Genomic DNA, 22,810 nt, shown 5'->3' with positions numbered 1-22,810 from the left:
AAGTCTCATTGAGAGCTACAGAAAACGTTTGATTGCAGTGATTGCCTCTAAAGGTTGTGCAACAAAATATTAGGTTAGCGGTCCCATCATTTTTGTCCATGCCATTTTCATTTGTTTTATTATTTACAATATTATGTTGAATAAAAAATCAAAAATATATATATATATATATATATATATATATATATATATATATATTGTGTGTGTGTGTGTGTGTTGTGAGAGGCGCTGCTCATCTCGCATTCTTTTTCAGCACTTTATTGACCCAGACACACACACAGGTACTTGTTTTCAAAGCACGGTTGCTATTTTATTTTTCACACAAAATAAACAAACTGAAAACAAAACCTAACTCTGTTCAGAGTATTGACTAAACATTTTTTTTTTATCTTTTACCCTAACTCAGCAACCGGGCAGCTACTCTGCTTACCAGTAATAAAAAGAACAAATGTTACAGCTGTACACTTTCACAACCGGGCTTTTCACTCCGGAGCCAAGAATATATAAACTGCTGTGGCTGCAGGGGGTTAGGGTCCTCAATTACTTGGACGACTGGCTCATCTGTGGCCAGTCGTGGGAGCAAGTCGTGTCTCACGGCTGTAGTGACGGAGCATCTTACCTGGCTGGAGCTCCTTGCAGCCGGCGCAAGTGACGGTTTTCCTAGGGATCTGGTTGGATTCCAGCTCCATGCTCTCTTCCCTGTCAGCCGACAGGGTAAGCGCATTGCAAGCCTGTCTATCCCTGTTCCATCTCAGACAGTCAGTGCAGGTGGCGCTGTGCCAACGGCTAGGTCTGCTGGCCGCAGCCTCCTCTGTCCTCCCTCTCGGTCTCCTCCATATGCGCCCCTTGCAGGTGTGGCTCAATGCCCAAGTAGTTCACCCAGCCCGAGACAGACACAGCCAGCTGACGGTGTCTCGGTCATGCTGGCGTGCCCTGCGCTGGTGGAAGAATCCTCACTACCTCAGCGAAGGAGTAACTATGGGTGTAGTATACCAGAGGGAGATGACCACGGACGCCTCCAACCTCGGTTGGGGGGCGGTTTGGAATGGTGGAGGGACCCGTGGGGTCTGAACTGGCAGGTGGCAGTCCACCCACATCAATGCGCTGGAATGAAGTCAGTACACCTGGCCCTGCACCATTTTCAATCAGTGCTACAGGGCAGGCATGTACTAGTGGGCATGTACAATACCACTGTCGTGGCATATGTCACTCGCTAGGGGGGGCTACGGTCACCGGGGTTGCATCAAGCGGCGTTCCAGTTGCTCACCTGGGCACAACCGCTTTTTCTCTCCCTCAGGGCAGTCCACTTGCCGGGGGTTTCGAACCAGGCAGCAGACCTGCTGTCGAGGGGTGCTCTTCGGCACGCTTAGTGGCGCTTGCATTCCCAGGTGGTAGACATGATTTGGCACAGGTTTGGCAGCACAGCAGTCGACCTGTTTGCCATAGAGGAGTCCACACATTGCCCTCTGTGGTTCTCAATTCAGAGAGGCGGGGGCCCTCTGGGAATCGATGCCCTAGCCCACAGCTGGCCTCAGGGCTTGCTGTATGCCTTCCCCCCTCTAGCTCTGATCCCGTCCTTCCTGGAGAAGGTACAGAACGAGGGTGTGAGGGTCCTGGTTGCGCCGCACTGGCCCAGGAAGATATGGTTTGCCGCTCTGAGCCAGCTCATTTAGGGACAGCGGTGGCAGATCCCACTACGCAGGGACCTTCTTAGTCAGACTCCGGGTCACTCCAGCTGTGGGTCTGGCCCCTGAACGGGAGCATCTGAGTGCCCTCTGACTCTCAGACTCTGTTATAGCCACACTGCAGAATGCTAGAGCCTCTTCAATGAGGTCTCAGTATTATAAATGGAGGATTTTCCAAGAGTGGTCTTTGGCGAGAGACCATGACCCCACCTCCTGCCCCATGTCGGTTGTTTTGCAGTTTCTACAGGACCTCCTAGAGGAGGGCAAATCCCCCTTTACTTTGAAGGTGTACTTGGCTGCTATATCTGTGTCTCCCAGAGCTCATTTTTTGGCAGTGCAGTTTTTAAAAGGGGCTAGGCGGCTCCGTCCTCCCCTAAAACCGATGTGTCCTTCCTGGCATCTGGACTTGGTTCTAGAGGCTCTTACGAAGGCTCCCTTCAAGCCTCTGCATTCAGTGGACCCTAAATAATTGTCCTTTAAGATAGCCTTTCTCCTGGTCGACACGTCAGCCAAACGTGTCAGTGAGTTACAGGCCCTTTCCATAGAGGGTTCCTGTTTGCGCTTTGCCAGCAATGTTACTTTACGCACTAACCCGACTTTTCTGCCTAAGGTTGCTTCGCAGTTTCACTTGAACCAGTCGGTGGAATTTGAGGCGTTAATAAAGGATGTACAAACAAGGTGGAACACGGTTTATTATATGTTTGAATGCCTTCTTGAATTAAAATGGCCAGTTATTGCTGTTTTGTCAAACCCAGATTTGACCAAAAAAGTCTGATGCAGCTACTTTAGATCTCACAAAGCTAATGGCTGAGATGCTCAGCCATTCGAACTGGCTACAGTACTTTTGAGTGCAGAGAAAAACATCACAGCTAGTTCTTTGTACCCACTTGCAACAGGGATAAAACACAGACTGACTGTTTCTTTAGTCAACTGATTTGCTAATTCCATTTAAACAGAGTTTGAGTGATAAACTAGTGCGTAATTTGTCTCGGCGATTTTGTTTACATCAGCTGAATGACCCAAGTAATGAGGTTATGCCACTGCATTTTGTGTCATTTCTTGACCCCACAATTTCACCATCTGGAGTTCCTATACGAACAGGTCAAAGCCCACGTGTCTGAAGCACTGTCTTCCAAACTAGTGAGGCTGGTGGAGGACAACCTCGAAAATGACAGAAATCATGCCTGTACAAGTGAGTGCAGTACAGAAGACTTACCTGTTAAAAAGAAAACGAAGACCGAACAAGCAATGGAATTTTTACTTCGTGGACGGCAACAAACACACACTACTTCCAAGGAAACCTTAATCCAACAAGAGATGATGATTTTATGCTTCTGAAACTCCATTAAACATCAGCAAAGATCCCCTGATTTGGTGGAAAAATAACCAGACACGCTTTCCCAACCTAGCAGCCTTGGCAAAGAGCATGTTAAGTATCCATGCAACATCGGTCCCGAGCAAGCGAGTGTTCAGCAAAGCAGGAATGCTTGTGAACAAACTCCGTTCTTCTTTGAAACCGGACAATGTGGATGCCATAACATTTCTGAATAAAAACATAAAATAAGCCCTGGAGAGAGCATACTTTGTTACGTTGGACTTGTGTTCCCGTTGGAGTTTTTTTTTCCCTCTAATCCGGTTGCTGTCAAGACATAAGGTAAGACAATAATATTTTTAATGTTTTATTAACTTTTTGTGGGGAACCTTGCCGACAGTGTGACTAAACATAAATAATTATAAATGTGTAGTTTTAAGTTCAACTGGAGAAAAGTTTACTTTTCGTGACTAGATTAGATTAAAATATATGTACTTATTATTTACACGTTTCTTTTGTGTTATGAGAAAACGATGCATCGGTAGTAAAAAAAAACAAAACACTATTGTCCCAGCCCAACAGACAACCCAGTTATTTGTGTGTTATGGGTCGCGTACTCAAGGTCAGGCACTTGGGTATACGTTTCTCAACTCGTAATGGTTGACATTTCGAGATTGAAAGGGAATGTTAGGTTACTTACCGTAACCCCGGTTCCCTGAAAAAGAAATGTCAACCATAAAATTTGCGAGGTCGCTAGCTCACCTTCATTGCCAGACGATTCAAATGGCGAAGGTTGCTGTGTGACGTAGCATCTTGTTCCAGAATGCAACAGACACGTGGTCACAACGGGCCTATCAGGCAGCTTTTTAAATATGTCATGTGACACGAGGGGTCATTTCCCAGCTTGTAATGGTTGACATTTATTTTTCAGGGAACCAGGGTTGCATTGTTTAAGACTCCCGCAGAACTACAGATCTGAGCCTGACGTTTCACCATTTTACATTCCTACCCTAAAATTTTCAGGCTACAACTCCAAACTTCCTTAGCACTATGCCTCTTTAAAAAAAAAATCTCAAAAACTGCACATCTGACTGGAATGAATTGGGCCACGTCAAGAGACATTTAACCTACAGACCATCCATGCAAAATGTCGTGCCAGTCCACGGTGTCAAAATTATTAAAGTGCTCGTTTTATTATCTTATTTGTGATACCATGTTACATTTACACAAAAATTAAAAAGACCCAAACACTATAATAAAACTTAGCAAGTTTACAAATGTTTCTTTTACCGTTTGACTTTTTGCTAAGACATGAAACCAATAATATATACTCGAGGTTGTAAGTAAGCATGTATCAAATCTGGTGAGGTGTATGGACTCGCTAAAATAAACTGCGTTCTTACCCCTGGCTCTTTTTGTAAAGCACATGCATGACATTTTTTTTCCAGTTATCTGAGAGTATCTAATATCCCTAGGTGCTACTGTAAAACGATAAAAAAAATATATATATATATATGTTGTACCGCTGTTTGTTTAATGTAGCAGTATGTAACTCAAATGTTTACTTAACTGGGATATCAAAAGCTGGCAACAGAGCAATTCAGTTAGCGTTAAACTGCCTTCATCCACTACACAAACACAAATGTTTTAGTGAAAAGACGACCGTAACGCTACACACTTTATTACTGTAAAATGAGACGTAGTGGAACAACATTTCGAGTTTGTTATAAACCAGTGCCGTGCTTTAAAAATACTTGAATTGCACATTTTGTATAATTTATTATAAGAATAAGAACGATGTTGACAAAGCGCAGCACGCTATCTCCTTGTAAGAAGGCCCAATTACTGCCTGTTTTTTTCATGCTATTGGGACAGCGAATGTTCAATGTTGACGTGAAATGACGCCACTGTATTAGACCTGCATATAGCACAAACTACAGTGCAGGTTACATTTGAAGATATGTGTGAAAAAGTTATTTCTGACAGTGTCGTGGCAACTAGACTTGTTTCACATTTATCCCATGTGAAATATTAGATGTCTTTTCACATTATAGCACAAATATACAAGTCTGTTTGTATTTTGGAATCTGCCGTCTCTCCTCCTTCTGTCAAATATATTTTTTGGTTCTGATGTCAGTACCAATCGCAACTTTCTTTTGCTGTGCTTGTTTGATGCTGACAACGAGGGTGTTGCCGATGAGTGTACCCGGCAAACGTGAGTCGTCTCAGTGACCGCTGCGTTCACTGTAGACCAAAAAACAGACCAAAGACTTAGCAGAGCTCCCTCTGGAGCCAGGCCACTTTTAGGACAGCTGCGTTTACACACACACACACACACACAAATATCGACTGGGATTGCGACTTGTTCTTTTTCAATGTTGTGGAGTCATTAATCAAATACTGCTGTTCTGTGTTTTGCATTTTTGGATAATTTATGTTTTTACATTTCACATTTCTAAAACAACTTGGAGACATTTGATTTTCTATCATTTACAAATCTAAAGAAATGTGCTTTGTTAAAAATAAACACCAGATCACTGCGAGCATATGCAGCAGGAGTCACATTTACATTTTACTTTATTTTAGTTCAGAGGAAAGCAATTTAACACATTACAACTCGCAACTAGTTTTTCTTACACACTTGTACATTTTGTAATGCACACTTTATTATACTCAACAAACAATAGGAAAAAGTAACTTAACACTATTGCACCACTTGTATATTCTTTGGCTGCAAATAAAAATACAATACAAATACATACTAGTCAATTGAAGTTGGTTTACATGTTACTTGCACTGAGGGACTGAAGCGAAGTAAACAAGCATCACTTTCTTAGAAGTTTTTAACTGATAGTCTATTTAAACACAAGTGTAATTTCCTTATTTAAGGATTTTACAAACATCAGAACTTGCATGTATTAATGATTATATCCTTATGTTGGAAGTTTATATAAACATTTTTATAAATAATATGAACAAATACGAACATAAAAATAAACCACCACGTACAATGATTACATAAATGATTTTGGAACTGTGTCAGGATTTAATCACAGGACAATTATACTTTGTGCTGTGCTTATGCTATCAGAAGAATTAACCAGACAACAGTAACATCCCATTAATCAAGAAAAAAAAAAAAAAAGATGACACTTCTTGTTTCAGTTTTCACAGCACACATTTCTAAATTGTCCACAGTGGCCATTTGGGTTAACCAGATTCAGATATGGAACCTTATTTTAAAATTTTGAAAGAACTGCTGTACATATTTTGTTTATGTATTTGTGTCTGAATATATACAGCATTTGCATATGAAATAGTTAGTAATTATACTAAATGTTCTTATGGGCAATATGAGGAACAATGTGCAGCTTTGTGCTTCTTATTAACCTACAGAACTGTGTCATGATAACCCCATCCCTTATTCACATTACAAAGCGATTCAGTAAAAAAGAAAAATCTATAATTTGACTAAACTTTTTTAAATTTTTTTTTTTTTAATTGTAACAATAGAATAAACCACACAAACAGCAGCAACATACTAACTGTGTATGTTTCTGCCTTAGATACGGGCATTCAAATAGTAATTATTTTACTACACAACCTCTGGTTGGGTGGTAGGCTGTTACTTCCATAGAGGTTCACATAAAATTAACATAGTATCAGGAGAGAGGGTCTCTCAATCTAAGCATTTTGATATACTGTAACAATTCTTTAAAGAAAATAACAATCACACCTATTGAAGGAGATGTTCATATCTGTTCTATTGACAGTTTTTTTTTTTTTTAGCCAGATACTTTACCAAGGTAGGCAAACAAGAGTCAAAGTCTAAAGGGAGATATACTGGACCTCAACTGCCTCCTTACCTGACTAAACTGGTGGAATCCACACCTTGAATATAATGGATTAAATATACTTTCAAATGTACTGTGCATTCTGTTTATTTACACATACTAATAATTACTGTGTAATGACTGGTTTGCACGTTTGACATTCTATTAACCTAGGCAAGAAACATCTGGAGATAGCTGCTTCAAAACAATAAATACAAGGGTAATTACAGACACCGTACACATACAATTTATACTGTTTCTCGCACCACTGGGCTACATGACAGTAATTTAGACTTGCTAACAGTCAATTGAAATGTGTTTACTTAACTGTTTTTGACCCATCTGCCAAACCTGACGAAATAGGTCTCAACAGTAGCCTGCACCTCCCAGCGCAGTTGGAGGTGTATGGAAGACCCTGCCTGCTTCCTTGAGCATTAACAAAGCACCTAATGGTGTATATGTGCACAATGACAATTGCAATGACCTTTGTGCCCTTGTTTTTGGAAAGTAATCCTTTAGCGTCTACAAATGCAATCAATTACAAAAATAATTTAATATATGCATTTCACAGACCCACGAAGTGCTTCATACAACAAACATAATAAAAAAAAAAAAAAAGTACCTTTTGGATGCTATTTTAATAACACGCTGTGATGCACGTACGTGTACCCAATTTGTCTCGGTATACCTGGTTTGGCACATAGACCAAAAAACACCTTTATTATTGGGTATCTTGTGAATGTTTATGTTACCTTATTTTAGTTCAGAGGAAAGCAATTTAACACATTACAACTCGCAACTAGTTTTTCTTACCCACTTGTACATTTTGTAATGCACACTTTATTACACTTGATACATATTTCCAAAATATCAAATTAATTCATTTAGTACTTAATACTGATGGCTGGCCACTAATCTGTTAACTATTTTTCTTGGCTCTGTATTGCAAAAACTGGAATGCTATGTTCTCGACAGAGATAGAATAAATAGCAAGTGTACAAGTGCTACCAGGAAACACAAGTTCCATGGTTATTTCCAACTAGTTAGATATCCATGGGCTAATTATCGTATTTTTTTAATTTAAGATACTTTTTAAACCAATTCGTGTTTTTTTTTTTTTTTTTTTTTTGAGGGTGGCAAATTTGGGCTGCATCTTAAATTCGAGAGCTTCCTGGCGCAAAGGGGAATTCAACAGTAAAATGCTTTAAATAGGTCTCAACCAAGTGCTGTATGTAGCCAGTTTTTAATATTATGGTGTTAAGCATTCTTTTCAGATATAGCATTGCTATCACACTTCAAAAGAAAAGTGGTACCCAATATATTTGTTTAATAAGGGTGTGTATATGCCTTTATTCAACCACAATGGGCAAGCACTGTTTGCTGTAATATAATATCTGATCATGCTTTCATGGAACAGCAAAAAAGGCTTATATGTTCTGAAATACAATATTTCAACGTGTGGCGGTATATATCTGTTGTACCCGTCAAGGTTCTGTCAATACCTGGCACTGTTGCTGGTCTGCAAATGTCTTAATGTAAGGTAGTATCTGAAAGATTAGGGCATGTCCAGGATTAGCAGAGTCCCCCAGAGTACTCATCATCGTCCTGCTCCACCCTTGAGCCTCCATCTCCGTTCTTGGGAGTTTCAGGAGATTTCTTCTTGGTGCCCCCTCCTGGGACCTTTAAACTCAGAGCCAATTTGGCATACTGCAAGAACATAGGTTGAGGTTTGGTTACAATCCTTGTGCAACAAGATACAGACCTCACTTTTCAATGCAACTGTGCAGTAGAACCTGTCGAACCTGATTTAATTGGTTCCAGGGGTCCATTGGATACCTGAAAATATCGTATCTCAGAGATAGTCATCATACTACATTGTAGTTGCTTTATAAGTTAATAATGTCCTGTACAACAGTGCATCTAAGACACCAAAGTACAGTACTGCATGCAGCGTTCCAGATAAGGTTTTGGGTCATTGAGTGATTTAGACTGTGTTAGTAAAATGTACAGACGTGCTCAAATTTGTTGGTACCCCTCCACAAAAAACGAAGAATGCACAATTTTCTCTGAAATAACTTGAAACTGACAAAAGTAATTGGCATCCACCATTGTTTATTCCATATTTAATAGAAATCAGACTTTGCTTTTCATTTTTTATTCAACATAACATTGTAAATAATAAAACAAATGAAAATGGCATGGACAAAAATGATGGGACCTCTAACCTAATATTTTGTTGCACAACCTTTATAGGCAATCACTGCAATCAAGCGTTTTCTGTAGCTCTCAATGAGACTTCTGCACCTGTTAACAGGTAGTTTGGCCCACTCTTCCTGAGCAAACTCCTCCAGCTGTCTCAGATTTGATGGGTGCCTTCTCCAGACTGCAAGTTTCAGCTCTTTCCATAGATGTTCGATAGGATTCAGATCAGGACTCATAGAAGGCCACTTCAGAATAGCCCAATGTTTTGTTCTTATCCATTCTTGGGTGCTTTTAGCTGTGTGTTTTGAGTCATTATCCTGTTGGAGGACCCATGACCTGCAACTGAGACAGAGCTTTCTGACACTGGGCAGTACGTTTCGCTCCAGAATGCCTTGATAGTCTTGAGATTTCATTGTGCCCTGCACAGATTCAAGGCACCCTGTGCCAGGCGCAGCAAAGCAGCCCCAAAACATAACCGAGCCTCCTCCATGTTTCACTGTAGGTATGGTGCCCTTTTCTTTGAAAGCTTAATTTTTTCGTCTGTGAACATAGAGCTGATGTGACTTACCAAAAAGCTCCAGTTTTGACTCATCTGTCCAAAGGACATTCTCCCAGAAGGATTGTGGCTTGTCAATATGCATTTTAGCAAATTCCAGTCTGGCTTTTTTATGTTTTTCTTTCAAAAATGGAGTCCTCCTGGGTCTTCTTCCATGGAGCCCACTTTCGCTCAAAAAGCGACGGATGGTGCGATCAGAAACTGACGTACCTTCACCTTGGAGTTCAGCTTGTATCTCTTTGGCAGTTATCCTTGGTTCTTTTTCTACCATTCGCACTATCCTTCTGTTCAATCTGGGGTCAATTTTCCTCTTGCGGCTGCGCCCAGGGAGGTTGGCTACAGTTCCATGGACCTTAAACTTCTTAATAATATTTGCAACTGTTGTCACAGGAACATCAAGCAGCTTGGAGATGGTCTTGTAGCCTTTACCTTTACCATGCTTGTCTATTTTCTTTCTGATCTCCTCAGACAACTCTCTCCTTTGCTTTCTCTGGTCCATGTTCAGTATGGTGCTCACAATGATACCAAATAGCACAGTGACTACTTTTCTCCATTTAAATAGGCTGAATGACTGATTACAAGATTGGAGACATGTGTGATACTAATTAAAGAAACTAAGTTAGTTAGTTTGAAATATCACTATAATCCAATTATTTATTATCTTTTCTAAGGGGTACCAACAAATGTGTCCAGGCCATTTTAGAATATCTTTGTAGAATAAGCAATAATTCATCTCTTTTCACAGCTTCTTTGCTTTATTCTATGACATACCAAAAGGCATGCAAGTATACATGATAAAATAGCTTTTAATTTCATCACTTTTCAGGAGGAATGAAGCATTAGGGCAGCAGTGTAGAGTAGTGGTTAGGGCTCTGGACTCTTGACCGGAGGGTTGTGGGTTCAATCCCCAGTGGTGGACACTGCTGTTGTACCCTTGAGCAAGGTACTTTACCTAGATTGCTCCAGTACAAACCCAACTGTATAAATGGGTAATTGTATGTAAAATAATATGATATCTGTATAATGTGAAATAATGTATAATGTGATATCTTGTAACAATTGTAAGTCGCCCTGGATAAGGGCGTCTGCTAAGAAATAAATAATAATAATAATAATTATTTAAATGAGCTGTAAGGGTACCAACAAATTTGAGCACGTCTGTATTTCGGGGGGAGTAAAATGTAACATTACCTTGAAGTCATGAGTTATTTCAATAAATACTGTACATGCTTTAATGCAAACTTATGGGATATGCATTAACTGCACACTTAAATTTTAATTGTAATGTTACTTTGTACTGTACAAAAACTTGACCTTACAATAATTTTCCCTTTCCTTATTTTCCACCTGGAAAAAAGCCAACAACCATTTAATCCTGCCTTAATAATACTGTAGTCTGGGAAGTTGCTACTCTCGATCTATTATATATACATTTAAAAACTGTACCAATACTTCTCTAATGTAAATAAAGAAACGATAATATTGTATTCCTTATTTATCGCCTGGATATAGCAATATAAAAGCATCGAGACTCTCTCCAAACACAGAATATTGTGTTCATTATATAGATTTACCTTCCAAAAATTCAGTTGATAGGTAAATTGGTAGGTTAGGTTGAGGGGTACTAAGACGGCGCAGAGAAATCCTAAGAATCACGAATCCAGTCATTTATTAACCAGTCACAGACATGCATTGCAAGTGAGCGGATTCAACAGTACATTTATTTCCTATTTTTTTTATTTTATTTTATTTTTTTAATAATTGAAACCAGGACTAATGGTCATGTGCTCCTGGCAATTCTCAGACAGCTTTCCCGACATTTCTATGAACCATTCTCTAGCTACCCCATGCAGTATATTCACAATTAACCATTAAGACGTTGGGAACCAAAGAAGTACATGAAGCTTGATAACATGGGAACTCAAACTATGCAGCAAAATGACTATGCATATTCTTTAAGCATTAAAATTTAAATAGTCTACGCAATTCAAACAGGAACAACAAAACAGCACAGACTGGTTTTGGAGGTTGGTGAAAAAAATCTTGTTTCAGCTTTTTAACCATTCAGGAATTATATTAACCCCTTGATTTCTTATTTTCTTTAAACATGTTCAATAAAAAACTGGGCAGTTTGTTTTAAGTGAAGAAACAGCATGTAAAAAGTGAAACTGGATTCCCAAATTCATCGTCTTTTTTTTTTTTTTGTATCTGCAACTGAATTAATTCTGTCCTGCTAGAGCTAAATTTACTGTTGTAGACCCATAATAAAATGTGCATCGATCAGTTTCCGTCTATACCATTCAGTTGGTAGCAGCATGTGTAAATGAAACATGCCAGAGGTACATCGGTTAATAGACGACATCGTATATTACAGGATCAGATACGACAGGTTCTACTGTAATTGCTTGGAAGAGAACATTGGTTATGGATAAACTGACAAGCTGAATCATTTCATTTAACAGTAGGCACTTTAACATGTTCTGGACCAGGCTATCTCCAGTTTTTTAAAAAACCAGCATTCAAAATCTATGACTAGACTGCTGAGAAAAACGCCCCACCCCCACTACCCCTAAAAAAAATTAAAACCTTCTACTGCAACTTTATAGCAGCTTTGCAATTCCCAAACTTACATCATTGTCCATGTATTTGACTAGAGGAGAGTTACACACGGAATATACTTGGTCCTCGTCTTGCTGATCGTAACCTTCTAAAAGCTTCTCCATCGCGCCACAGTCTTCACTGCTGTTGAACCCTGGGATACTGTAAAGGAAAAATAACAATATTTAATAGAAAACGTATAGGTGGAGCTTCTTTTACAGTGAAACAGTACAAAAATCCACAAAATCCCATCCACCAACTCATCTGGTCATGTCATCTAATTCAAATCAAAAGTGTATTCCAGCGACAGGACTTGTCACCTGAATAATATTCAGATTTCGTTGGAATGGAGGAGGTAGGTTAGGTTTGATCATTATTATTTTTTGCCAAACTTAATGAGATTCCTGGTCAGCCAGGAATGTTGTCATTTTGAGGACTGAAAGTTCCTGTTTCTTTTGTTTAAATTGTTTTGTTCGACAAAACCTCCTGACAAATAATGCAATGGGGATTGTGTCGTCCTCGGATCCAGTAAATGTAAATGCCAGTGCTGGTCCCCGCAACCGTTACCTTGTGTAGCAAATTAATGTATCCATTTCTAACGCAACTTATTATTCACCAACGCTGCTCGATGTACATACACAAAACACCGGAGTGGATGGGAAGCAATTTGAAAAATGAAATGACTGGAGAGTGTACAGGATGTTACTTACCACTACTGGTGGGCTGTGATGCATAAATTAAACGGGACTGGTGGCGCACAGTCGATTGGATTTATGGCATTTTGGTTAAATATGACACTGTCAAGAACAGACTGTACACATTATTTCCAGAAGCAGTGTTAAGAGAATTTCCTTTTGGCATATAGTCTTGCGAGATATTAAACTTGGCTGAATAAACCCATATAACGTGGAGCTGAAATCGATCATTTACACTACAGTACAATTCACAAGTCAAGCTAAAAATATAGCCTTGATTTGGTTTCTCATTAACCATTGTTACTATATGCAGCTAACCTCTCCAAAAACATATGGAAATAATAGGTATATTCCTATATCCCTGGCAACACTGTAGCACATATTTTATACTGCTGAAAATGAAAAAGTACTAAAACTATGTTTTTTAAATTTTTTTATTTAGTCATTCCAACCAATTTAGGAATATTCAATGCAGTGCGCTAGTTTTATGCGCAGCGAAAAGGCTGGGACAGCCAGATTAGTTTTTTTTCCTCCTGAACAGTGAACACAAGCAGTGGAATTAGCTCAAATTATTAACATGTGCATTTACGTGAATGCTAGATGAATTTTTTTTTTTTTTTTTTTTTAAATGCCGTCTAAAAGTCTGTAATTTTGACAAGACAAATGTGCAAGTTATTTAGTTAGTGTTTGTTTCACATTAGAAAGCTGTTTCAGTTAATGGCAGCTTTGAAGGCAATGCTTGGTATTGCACCAAAAGGGAGCTGTAATTATATATACAGACATGCTCAAATTTGTTGGTACCCTTACAGCTCATTGAAATAATGCTTCATTCCTCCTGAAAAGTGATGAAATTAAAAGCTATTTTATCATGTATACTTGCATGCCTTTGGTATGTCATAGAATAAAGCAAAGAAGCGGTGAAAAGAGATGTATTATTGCTTATTCTACAAAGATATTCTAAAATGGCCTGGACACATTTGTTGGTACCCCTTAGAAAAGATAATAAATAACTGGATTATAGTGATATTTCAAACTAATTCGTTTCTTTAATTAGTATCACACATGTCTCCAATCTTGTAATCAGTTATTCAGCCTATTTAAATGGAGAAAAGTAGTCACTGTGCTGTTTGGTATCATTGTGTGCACCACACTGAACATGGACCAGAGAAAGCAAAGGAGAGAGTTGTCTGAGGAGATCAGAAAGAAAATAATAGACAAGCATGGTAAAGGTAAAGGCTACAAGACCATCTCCAAGCAGCTTGATGTTCCTGTGACAACAGTTGCAAATATTATTAAGAAGTTCAAGGTCCATGGAACTGTAGCCAACCTCCCTGGGTGCGGCCGCAAGAGGAAAATCGACCCCAGATTGAACAGAAGGATAGTGCGAATGGTAGAAAAAGAACCAAGGATAACTGCCAAAGAGATACAAGCTGAACTCCAAGGTGAAGGTACGTCAGTTTCTGATCGCACCATCCGTCGCTTTTTGAGTGAAAGTGGGCTCCATGGAAGAAGACCCAAGAGGACTCCACTTTTGAAAGAAAAACATAAAAAAGCCAGACTGGAATTTGCTAAAATGCATATTGACAAGCCACAATCCTTCTGGGAGAATGTCCTTTGGACTGATGGACTGGAGCTTTTTGGCAAGTCACATCAGCTCTATGTTCACAGACGAAAAAATGAAGCTTTCAAAGAAAAGGACACTATACCTACAGTGAAACATGGAGGAGGCTCGGTTATGTTTTAGGGCTGCTTTGCTGCGCCTGGCACAGGGTGCCTTGAATCTGTGCAGGGCACAATGAAATCTCAAGACTATCAAGGCATTCTGGAGCGAAACGTACTGCCCAGTGTCAGAAAGCTCTGTCTCAGTCGCAGGTCATGGGTCCTCCAACAGGATAATGACCCAAAACACACAGCTAAAAGCACCCAAGAATGGATAAGAACAAAACATTGGACTATTCTGAAGTGGCCTTCTATGAGTCCTGATCTGAATCCTATCGAACATCTATGGAAAGAGCTGAAACTTGCAGTCTGGAGAAGGCACCCATCAAACCTGAGACAGCTGGAGCAGTTAGCTCAGGAAGAGTGGGCCAAACTACCTGATAACAGGTGCAGAAGTCTCATTGAGAGCTACAGAAAACATTTGATTGCAGTGATTGCCTCTAAAGGTTGTGCAACAAAATATTAGGTTAGCGGTCCCATCATTTTTGTCCATGCCATTTTCATTTGTTTTATTATTTACAATATTATGTTGAATAAAAAATCAAAATCAAAGTCTGATTTCTATTAAATATGGAATAAACAATGGTGGATGCCAATTACTTTTGTCAGTTTCAAGTTATTTCAGAGAAAACTGTGCATTCTTCGTTTTTTGTGGAGGGGTACCAACAAATTTGAGCACGTCTGTGTGTGTATATATATATATATATATATATATATATATATATTATACACACACACACACACACACACATTTTTAAACACACCCGCAATAAAAGAAAATGGATAAAGGGGAAAATGCAGACTACATACATATCGTAATATATATCACAAGGTTCAAGCTGTTTGTTCTGTTGCTTAGTAGTACCACAATGTGTGATTGTGTAGAAATGGGTTTCTGTGTAACCAAGTTGTTTGCAGACCACTTGGAGTTTACTCACGGACCACAGCTTGGGAACTACTGAACTAGAGGCAGGTGTTCCTCACTAAATTAGTGCTAGGTGATTCCACTTCTGGCTTACTAGCAACCCCATGGCATTCTGGGGGATGTAGTCCCATTACCTTCCAGGACTACATCTTTCCTCCCCCTACTCTGCCACGCAAGATATACTAGCCTTAAATAATACAGCCAATCAGGTGTTCAAACCATGCAATATAAGGTGACACCCTACAAAGATGCATCAAAGGTTGTGCATCAAAGGTTTTATAACTGGACGAATACCTTCCCTTTACCCATGTCTCCAGAAATATTAATTTGCTGCAGAGTACAAGAAGCACTTACCTGTAGCTTTCTCTGACACATCTGTCTGCAGCAACGAAATCATTTCTGTGAAGGTGAACAAGCACTTGTGCAATTGTTTTCTACGAAAGGAAAATACAATGGGTAATAAAATCAAGCAGCTTCACATGCTATTTAAAAAAAGGTTTTCAAAATGGAGAAAAACATCCATTAAAGTTCCAATGCTTGACAATATCTGAGGAATGTAATAATCAGGCTGTCGGGTATCCTTGCATTGTTTATTTACAGTTTTGTAACTTTAAAAGGTGTTTCTCTTTTCATTTAAAAAAAAAAAAAAAAACACGTTTATTGCAAAACAGAAGTCCTATATTTTAATCTCTTCAATCAAATATTTTGACTTTCAGCATTGGAAATTAAACTATGTATTTTGTTATCAATAATATAATTCTTTATGCAGGTCGTTTACTAAGGACCTACTGCATTAACTTTTAGCAAGGAAATAAACACAAGTGGATCCATTTTTATTTGTTGTTTGTGAAGTGTTGGTCAAATCAAAACTGCTACTCATTTGCTCTGAATTTTTTTTTTTTTGTCCAACAAAGTGTTAACTGAATTATCCTCTTACACCTGGTTTCACAGACCCTGATTAACACTAGTCTTGGACCATGTTTCTTAAGATAACATTAGGTAGTCCAGGATTAGTGCTAATCAGAGTCTGCAAAACCACCCATTAATGTTAAAAGGGTTACAGGTCATTTAAACATTGTCAAGCTATTTTATAATCTGCAGCAGTTTTTATTTTATTTTACCTTAAAGCATGTAGGATAATTTTCTATGTCTTTATATATGTTCTTCTCTTTCTGTATGGATGCAGCGGCTTCATCAAATCTGTAAACAGAAGAAAAGCTGTCAGTTACCAGGAAATGCATTTATGGAAATAAAGAACTTAAGTATTACAGTATAGGGACTACCTCCAAAAAAAATAAAAAAAAGTTTAGACAGAAGTTCTTTGGATAATTTAAGGAAGCTCTACCTGCGAGCCCTGACCAGCAGTCGGGAGGCTTTTCCCAATAGTTCCACCGCCTGCCGTAAACGATCTTCATTCTAAAGAAAATACAACAGATCAGTTCTGAAATTGTCTTAAATAACGATGACCAAAGCCTTTATATCTTTATTTTTCACAAAGAATGTAAACCGGTACAGTATGGGAACTTCTGACACTCTATACACGCATTTCTCCTTTTTGTTTGGCAGAAGTTTAAAGCTGTAGGTTAACCATGAATTAGCAAGCTTGTGAGTAAGTGTGTTAAACGTATTGGTAAACTCACTTCAAACACGGACGCTGCCTTTTGATAAAGTTCCACTGCCTTTTCCAGGTTTATAGGCTCTATCAATCTGAAATAGAAAAATACTTGGTAAAGGGTAGTGTTTCCAATAAACAGTTTCTGATGAATATTAGATGCACCTAGTATAAGATCAACAACACAAACAGGTTTGTATGTATTTTACTTTTCCAAAAGTTGTTACTTACACACTAAGTAAGTGTTCAAGTTGTGTGCCAGATATTCTACCAAGCTGCTAACATTACTAAATTATGACCTCTGGTTAGATTGTGTTAAGCAAATGCCTCATAAAACCATGAAAATGTTGAATGACTTCCAAACACAGTAAGAACCGAATACTGTATGTCACACAATTACATTCTGACTTACTTGCCAGCCCGATCCAATGCCATTGCAGCAGTGTCTGGTGTACCATTCTCCACATACATCATGCTTGCTTTCTCAATATACTGAATTGCTTCAGGCATTCGTTGCATCTCCTGCAAGGAACAGATTACGCAGCTTGATCTTGGTTTAGAGTAAATAGCTAGCAATGCAAAATGTATGTTTTACTAAATAATTTCAACACATGTGATTTATCTCAGAAAACAATTGGATGTTACCAAGCCACTGAAGCCTGGAGGCAAGGGCCCAGCCTGGGAAGTGTCTGCCAGAACCCATGAAGTGCAATGAGGTCAACTATCCCCAGTCTCGCTTCCTCTTTTTTAAAATTTAGTAGTCACAAATTATTTTTTGTATTTTCTCCCAATTTAGAATATCCAATTATTTTTAGGCTCAGCTCACCGCTACCACCCCCGTGTTGGCTCGGGAGCGGCGAAGACGAACACACGCTGTCCTCCAAAGCGTGTGCCATCAGCCGACCGCTTCTTTTCACACTGCAGACTCACCATGCAGCCACCCAAGAGCTACAGTGTTGGAGGACAAAGCAGCCCTGGGCAGCTTACAGGTAAGCCCGCAGGCGCCCGGCCAGACTACAGGGGTCGCTGGTGCACGGTGAGCCGAGGACACCCTGGTTGACCTAAGCTATAATTATCTATTTCAAGCATTAATTCAAAAGCACCAACCTTTAACATCATGCCTGCTTGTTCAATTGCTCTGAGAAAAAAAAAAAAAGTACAAATATGAGTTAAAAGGGGATAACCTTTCATACAATATACAGTAATTTCAGAAAAAAACAACATTGTAATACTTACTTTGCAGCATGGAAAAGACTGGAAAAAATGTTAAGGAAAACAGCAAAAAATACAATATACAGAATAGTCAATGAAGTTTAATACAACTAAAACATTTTGGGAATTTGTATTTAAAGGATACGCTCTGTTATCTGTATGTGCCTGGGCTTCATTCAGGTAGGCTTCTTTTGCTTGATCTAATTGTTTTGCATTTTTAAAAGCAACAGCTATTTAAAAGACAAAAAAAGAGTCATATTTAAAAAAAAAAAACACCATTTGACAGCTTGTTATGCTTCTTTGTTCAGTCACAACAGCTTCAGATGAATCTATAGTTGTCACCACCCGGTAGCATAATCTAGAGGTGTGTCACAGAAGACTGTAAACATGAAGTAAAATGGAAATATGTCCAGAAGTTAAAAACAATGTGGCACTGAAAGGGTTAACTTCTACTAGACCTCACTTGTAATTGAACTTTATTGATAAATCAGGGACACATGTTGTAAAGACGCTGTCTGAAAGACAGTCATCTGTATCATTATTATGGTTAATATATTATGGTAGAGGAATCGTACATTTTAAATATACAAAAAATGAGTAAGCAAGAGCAAGCAGGTGAAAATAGGTCTCATACAAGATCTGCATGATCAAACGTTCTTTAGAACTCCTTTTCCATATATTTATATGTTTTACCCAAATCTAGATAACATACCTAATGTCTACTTAGAAGAAAGAAGAGAATCTACTGTCTTATAAAAGTTTACCAATTTGTACTCTAATGATGCAGTTTTAACATGATTTTCGTATGGTATACTATACATTTAACTTTTTTTTTTTTAAATATGCTTGTAGAATGGGAATCATTTTAGATGCGGGTGTCCAGGGTCATTCTGTGATCATGGCAGAAAAAAATAAGTAAACAAAAACTACAGCCCAAATAACGATACAGCACCAGAATGGCTACTTACAAAGTACAAAAGAAGTAGAAACGTCTACTGGAGTTTTGGCCAAGATTAACAGAATATTGATTAAGGACCAGTATCTACAATATTCTGGTTCAAAACAGTCCTCCTAGTGCTAGGGAAACACTTGCACATGAACTCATAATAATATAATAATATGCTAATATGTCTAGGTAACAAAAACACGATGTGCAATTTTTCACAAAATCAATTTTTCAGGTTTTCTGACCTGCTTTTGCATACTCTGAAGCTGCACTGTCATAGTCGGGTTTCCACTTCATGAAACTGGTTTTTAAGCTGTGGTTGAAGAAAAAAGGTGTTCAGGAAACATTTAGGTATAGAAAAAACAAATACAATATTATATATAATTTCCATGGGTGTAGGTATACTTGCGATTGTCCTGATGGGCTAAAAGTATGATGCACAACAAGATCAACTGATCATTTAGTGATGGAATATTTTAAGACAATAAATACAATAGGAAAGTATGCATTCTTAATCAATGAAATCAAGTCGATAAATCATGTAGATTCAGCAATAAAACAATGAGCCGTTACATCCATAACAACGTAAACACGCTATTTTCACATCTTAAATATATAACGCACTACAGGGAATAGGAATTGTAACGATAATCTTACTAGGCCAACTGTCTGTGTAATCATAAAGCCTTTATGATCAGATAACCATGTAGTTTGATCGCATATTTAACTCTGATCGTATGCCTTTCTCTATTAAATAACTAACTTGTTGTATTAAACATATCTAAATAGATTACTGGATTGTAATATTACAATCAGCAACGCCTTTTCCTTTTACAAAAAACAAATAAAAACTAAGCCTTTTGTTATTACATCCCCCAAAACATCAGCTGCTTTGAGTCATGTCATACTGTACTCTGGGAGTTGTAGGTCTTTTTTCTCATATAGAGAAGCAAAATATATAGCAGGAAAACCACAACTCCTAGAATCCTTTCCATCCGGTGCGTAAAAAGACTACATCTCTAAACCAATCACAACTCGACACTGATTAATGACACGACCCGTCGTCGTCCCCCCCACAATTGCCAAAGCCTCATTAAAGAGAGAAAACCCCTTTCCTTAAAATACAAAAAAGCAATTTTTTAAATATAACGCTTAGTTACCATTAATAAAACAGTGTTATACATTGCAAAACGTGTAAATGTTATTTAAATAGGAAGTGTTTGTCTGTTTAATAGCTCCGTACCCCTGACGGCGCAGAAGAACAAGCAGCAGCAAAGGCTGCGCAAGATACATTTGTAAACAAAAAAATAATAAACCAATAAAAAATGTCGCGTTGCTTACTATTTTTCAGCTTTGGCGATGTGCTCGTTGGCTTCGTTTATCTTCTGGGCTGCCATGGTTCTGCTTTTATATCATAAACAATAAGGAAATCTCCGATATCAATCCCAATGTATCAGGTTTCAAAGAGCTAGTGCAATCAGGATTTGGTCTGAAAGCTATCCTCTTCGTCACTGGCTGTGACTACGGGTACCCGTGAGGTACTGCATTGCGTGTCGCCGCAGCCAATGTTTATCAGTTGGCAGTTAAACACGTACTGTACTGTAACGCATTTAAATGTTTTGCTCTGCGAATTATCGTTTGGGGTGCACCAATTGCAGCGTTTAGTATTCTTTTACAAAGCATCACTTAAACATTTAATTGAAATATGGTAAAATGATAAGTAAAAAATATTAAAAAAAAAAGTACCAGCATTAAAATTAGGTCATGATTGAATATATAAATATATATGTGAATATATAAATACCAAAATATGAATGTTGTGTTTAATGCACGTGGGTCTTTGAAAGTCCTGTATAACATCACAATGCATGACATTAATAGCCATTACTTTTCTCGTCCAATAACAGAATGAAATTGTTTATTAAAAGAATAAACTCATTAATAATATATGATGAATGCTCAAGTTTATAGGTGTCACAACTAATTAAATAATTCCATAAAACACACGTGTCATGCAGTTTTCAAAGAAGCATGTTATTATACCGGCACACACACACACACACACACACACACACACACACACACACACACACACACACACACACACACACACAACTGTTATAAGAAATATAAGAAAACTCAATTGAATGTCAGTCACATGCATTCATTTTGTGCAGTTGAACAAACCTTATTTTTCTTGTTGATTTGCTGCGATCCGCCAACTTAGAGACACACTATAGCGATGATAGAATGACTTTTATTACTGAATTTAACCATACTGCCAATGATATTAAAACAATTATTTTGAAACATTGGAAATTTTAGTATGCGATCATCAGTATGCGGTATGCTTTAGTATGCTTGGTACAGTTGTCACTGCTGAGATTTTGTTTTAGACGTGGTAAAAATACCGTTAATGTATACATCACTTTCAATAGGGAATTGGTTAACCCATACTATCGTTGTGGTAAATCTATCCATTGCTCTAACACGTACAACATGAAATACTTTAATAATCCACATACAGGTCAAAAATACTTAATAAAGGGGTTTATTAACTGTAATACAACTCATGTCATTTATGTCATCTCTGTATATAAGCTAGGGCGGGTCCCTTGAATAGTCATAATAATTAACTACCTACCTAACAAAGACACACTGTGTCGAAACGCGTAGTGGTTTTTGTTTTGAAAAATGTTTGTTCAATAAAATATATTTTATTGAACAATAAAATCGCAGCAAATCAACAAGAAAAATAAGGTTTGTTCAACTGCACAAAATGAATGCATCTGACCAACATTCAATTGAGACAGTTTCTTAATTATTGACATTGCCTTATATCGGTCGACACCTCTGTTAAAATTAAGCATTGTAGTGCACAGACAGTATCTCTTTGCTTGGAATCTATCTATCTATCTATCTATCTATCTATCTATCTATCTATCTATCTATCTATCTATGCATTCATCCTCTCGTACATCCATCCATCCATCCATTCATCCATACATACATACATACATACATACATACATACATACAGGGCCGTAGCCAGCCATGAAGAATCACAGAGGCACATTCTTTCATAATTCTTTAATGAAAATACATGTTTGATATGACTTGTGCTTCTTTTAAAACTGAGCATAAGTCCTACACAGTGAATGGAGTTGCATGATAAATAAGATGTATTACCCCCTGCAAATTGCCTGTAAAACAAAATAATTTGGATTTGCAAAGGATTCAGTCCTGGTTTTGTTTCTGACAATGCTGTGCTACAGTTGGAGTATGCTGCATTTCATAAAATACAGTACCATTGGTTCATGCACACATTTATTTTACTTTGTAGTCCTGCACTGCACAAACAATAGGTAAATATCAATAAAAATAAAATATATATTTTATATTAATATAAAAATACAGTTTTAAAAAAAGTAAAACATATATTTTAATATATTTATTGTAAAATGTATACATTATCACCAGATAATTATTGAGATTAACAAGTACATTTTATCAAG

At 38.0% G+C, this 22,810-nt stretch overlaps 1 protein-coding gene across 2 annotated transcripts; it reads right to left on the bottom strand.

Annotated features, from left to right (window-relative positions):
- Window positions 1–5,556: 5,556 nt before the first annotated feature.
- LOC117394877 (gamma-soluble NSF attachment protein-like) lies at window positions 5,557–20,865 on the bottom strand. 2 transcript variants are annotated; one of them, XM_033993554.3, is made up of 12 exons: window positions 20,637–20,865; window positions 19,541–19,608; window positions 18,495–18,579; window positions 18,374–18,391; window positions 18,245–18,275; window positions 17,550–17,659; window positions 17,166–17,232; window positions 16,871–16,941; window positions 16,647–16,725; window positions 15,880–15,959; window positions 12,219–12,348; window positions 5,557–8,537 (listed from the first exon to the last, which is right to left on the bottom strand). In XM_033993554.3, the coding sequence occupies exons 1-12, from the start codon at window positions 20,690–20,692 to the stop codon at window positions 8,403–8,405; spliced, it is 930 nt and encodes a 309-aa protein (XP_033849445.1). In that variant the 5' UTR covers window positions 20,693–20,865; the 3' UTR covers window positions 5,557–8,402. The 2 variants fall into 2 exon arrangements, with proteins under 2 accessions (XP_033849445.1, XP_033849446.1); XM_033993555.3 differs by lacking the exon at window positions 20,637–20,865 and adding an exon at window positions 19,953–20,199.
- Window positions 20,866–22,810: the final 1,945 nt, after the last annotated feature.

Source organism: Acipenser ruthenus, chromosome 3 (assembly GCF_902713425.1).
Source record: "Acipenser ruthenus chromosome 3, fAciRut3.2 maternal haplotype, whole genome shotgun sequence".
NCBI lineage: Eukaryota > Metazoa > Chordata > Actinopteri > Acipenseriformes > Acipenseridae > Acipenser > Acipenser ruthenus.
This window is presented reverse-complemented; position numbering and strand designations above follow the sequence as displayed.

What these genes read in the sequence shown, in the direction of transcription:
- LOC117394877 (XM_033993554.3), bottom strand. Translation starts at nt 20,692, where the DNA reads ATGGCAGCCCAGAAGATAAACGAAGCCAACGAGCACATCGCCAAAGCT. An exon ending in AGGCAGCGTCCGTGTTTGAA is followed by an intron (nt 16,942 to 17,165) that starts GTGAGTTTACCA and finishes TATTTTCTTTAG; the next exon opens with AATGAAGATCGTTTACGGCA. An exon ending in ATTATCCTACATGCTTTAAG is followed by an intron (nt 15,960 to 16,646) that starts GTAAAATAAAAT and finishes TTCCTTTCGTAG; the next exon opens with AAAACAATTGCACAAGTGCT.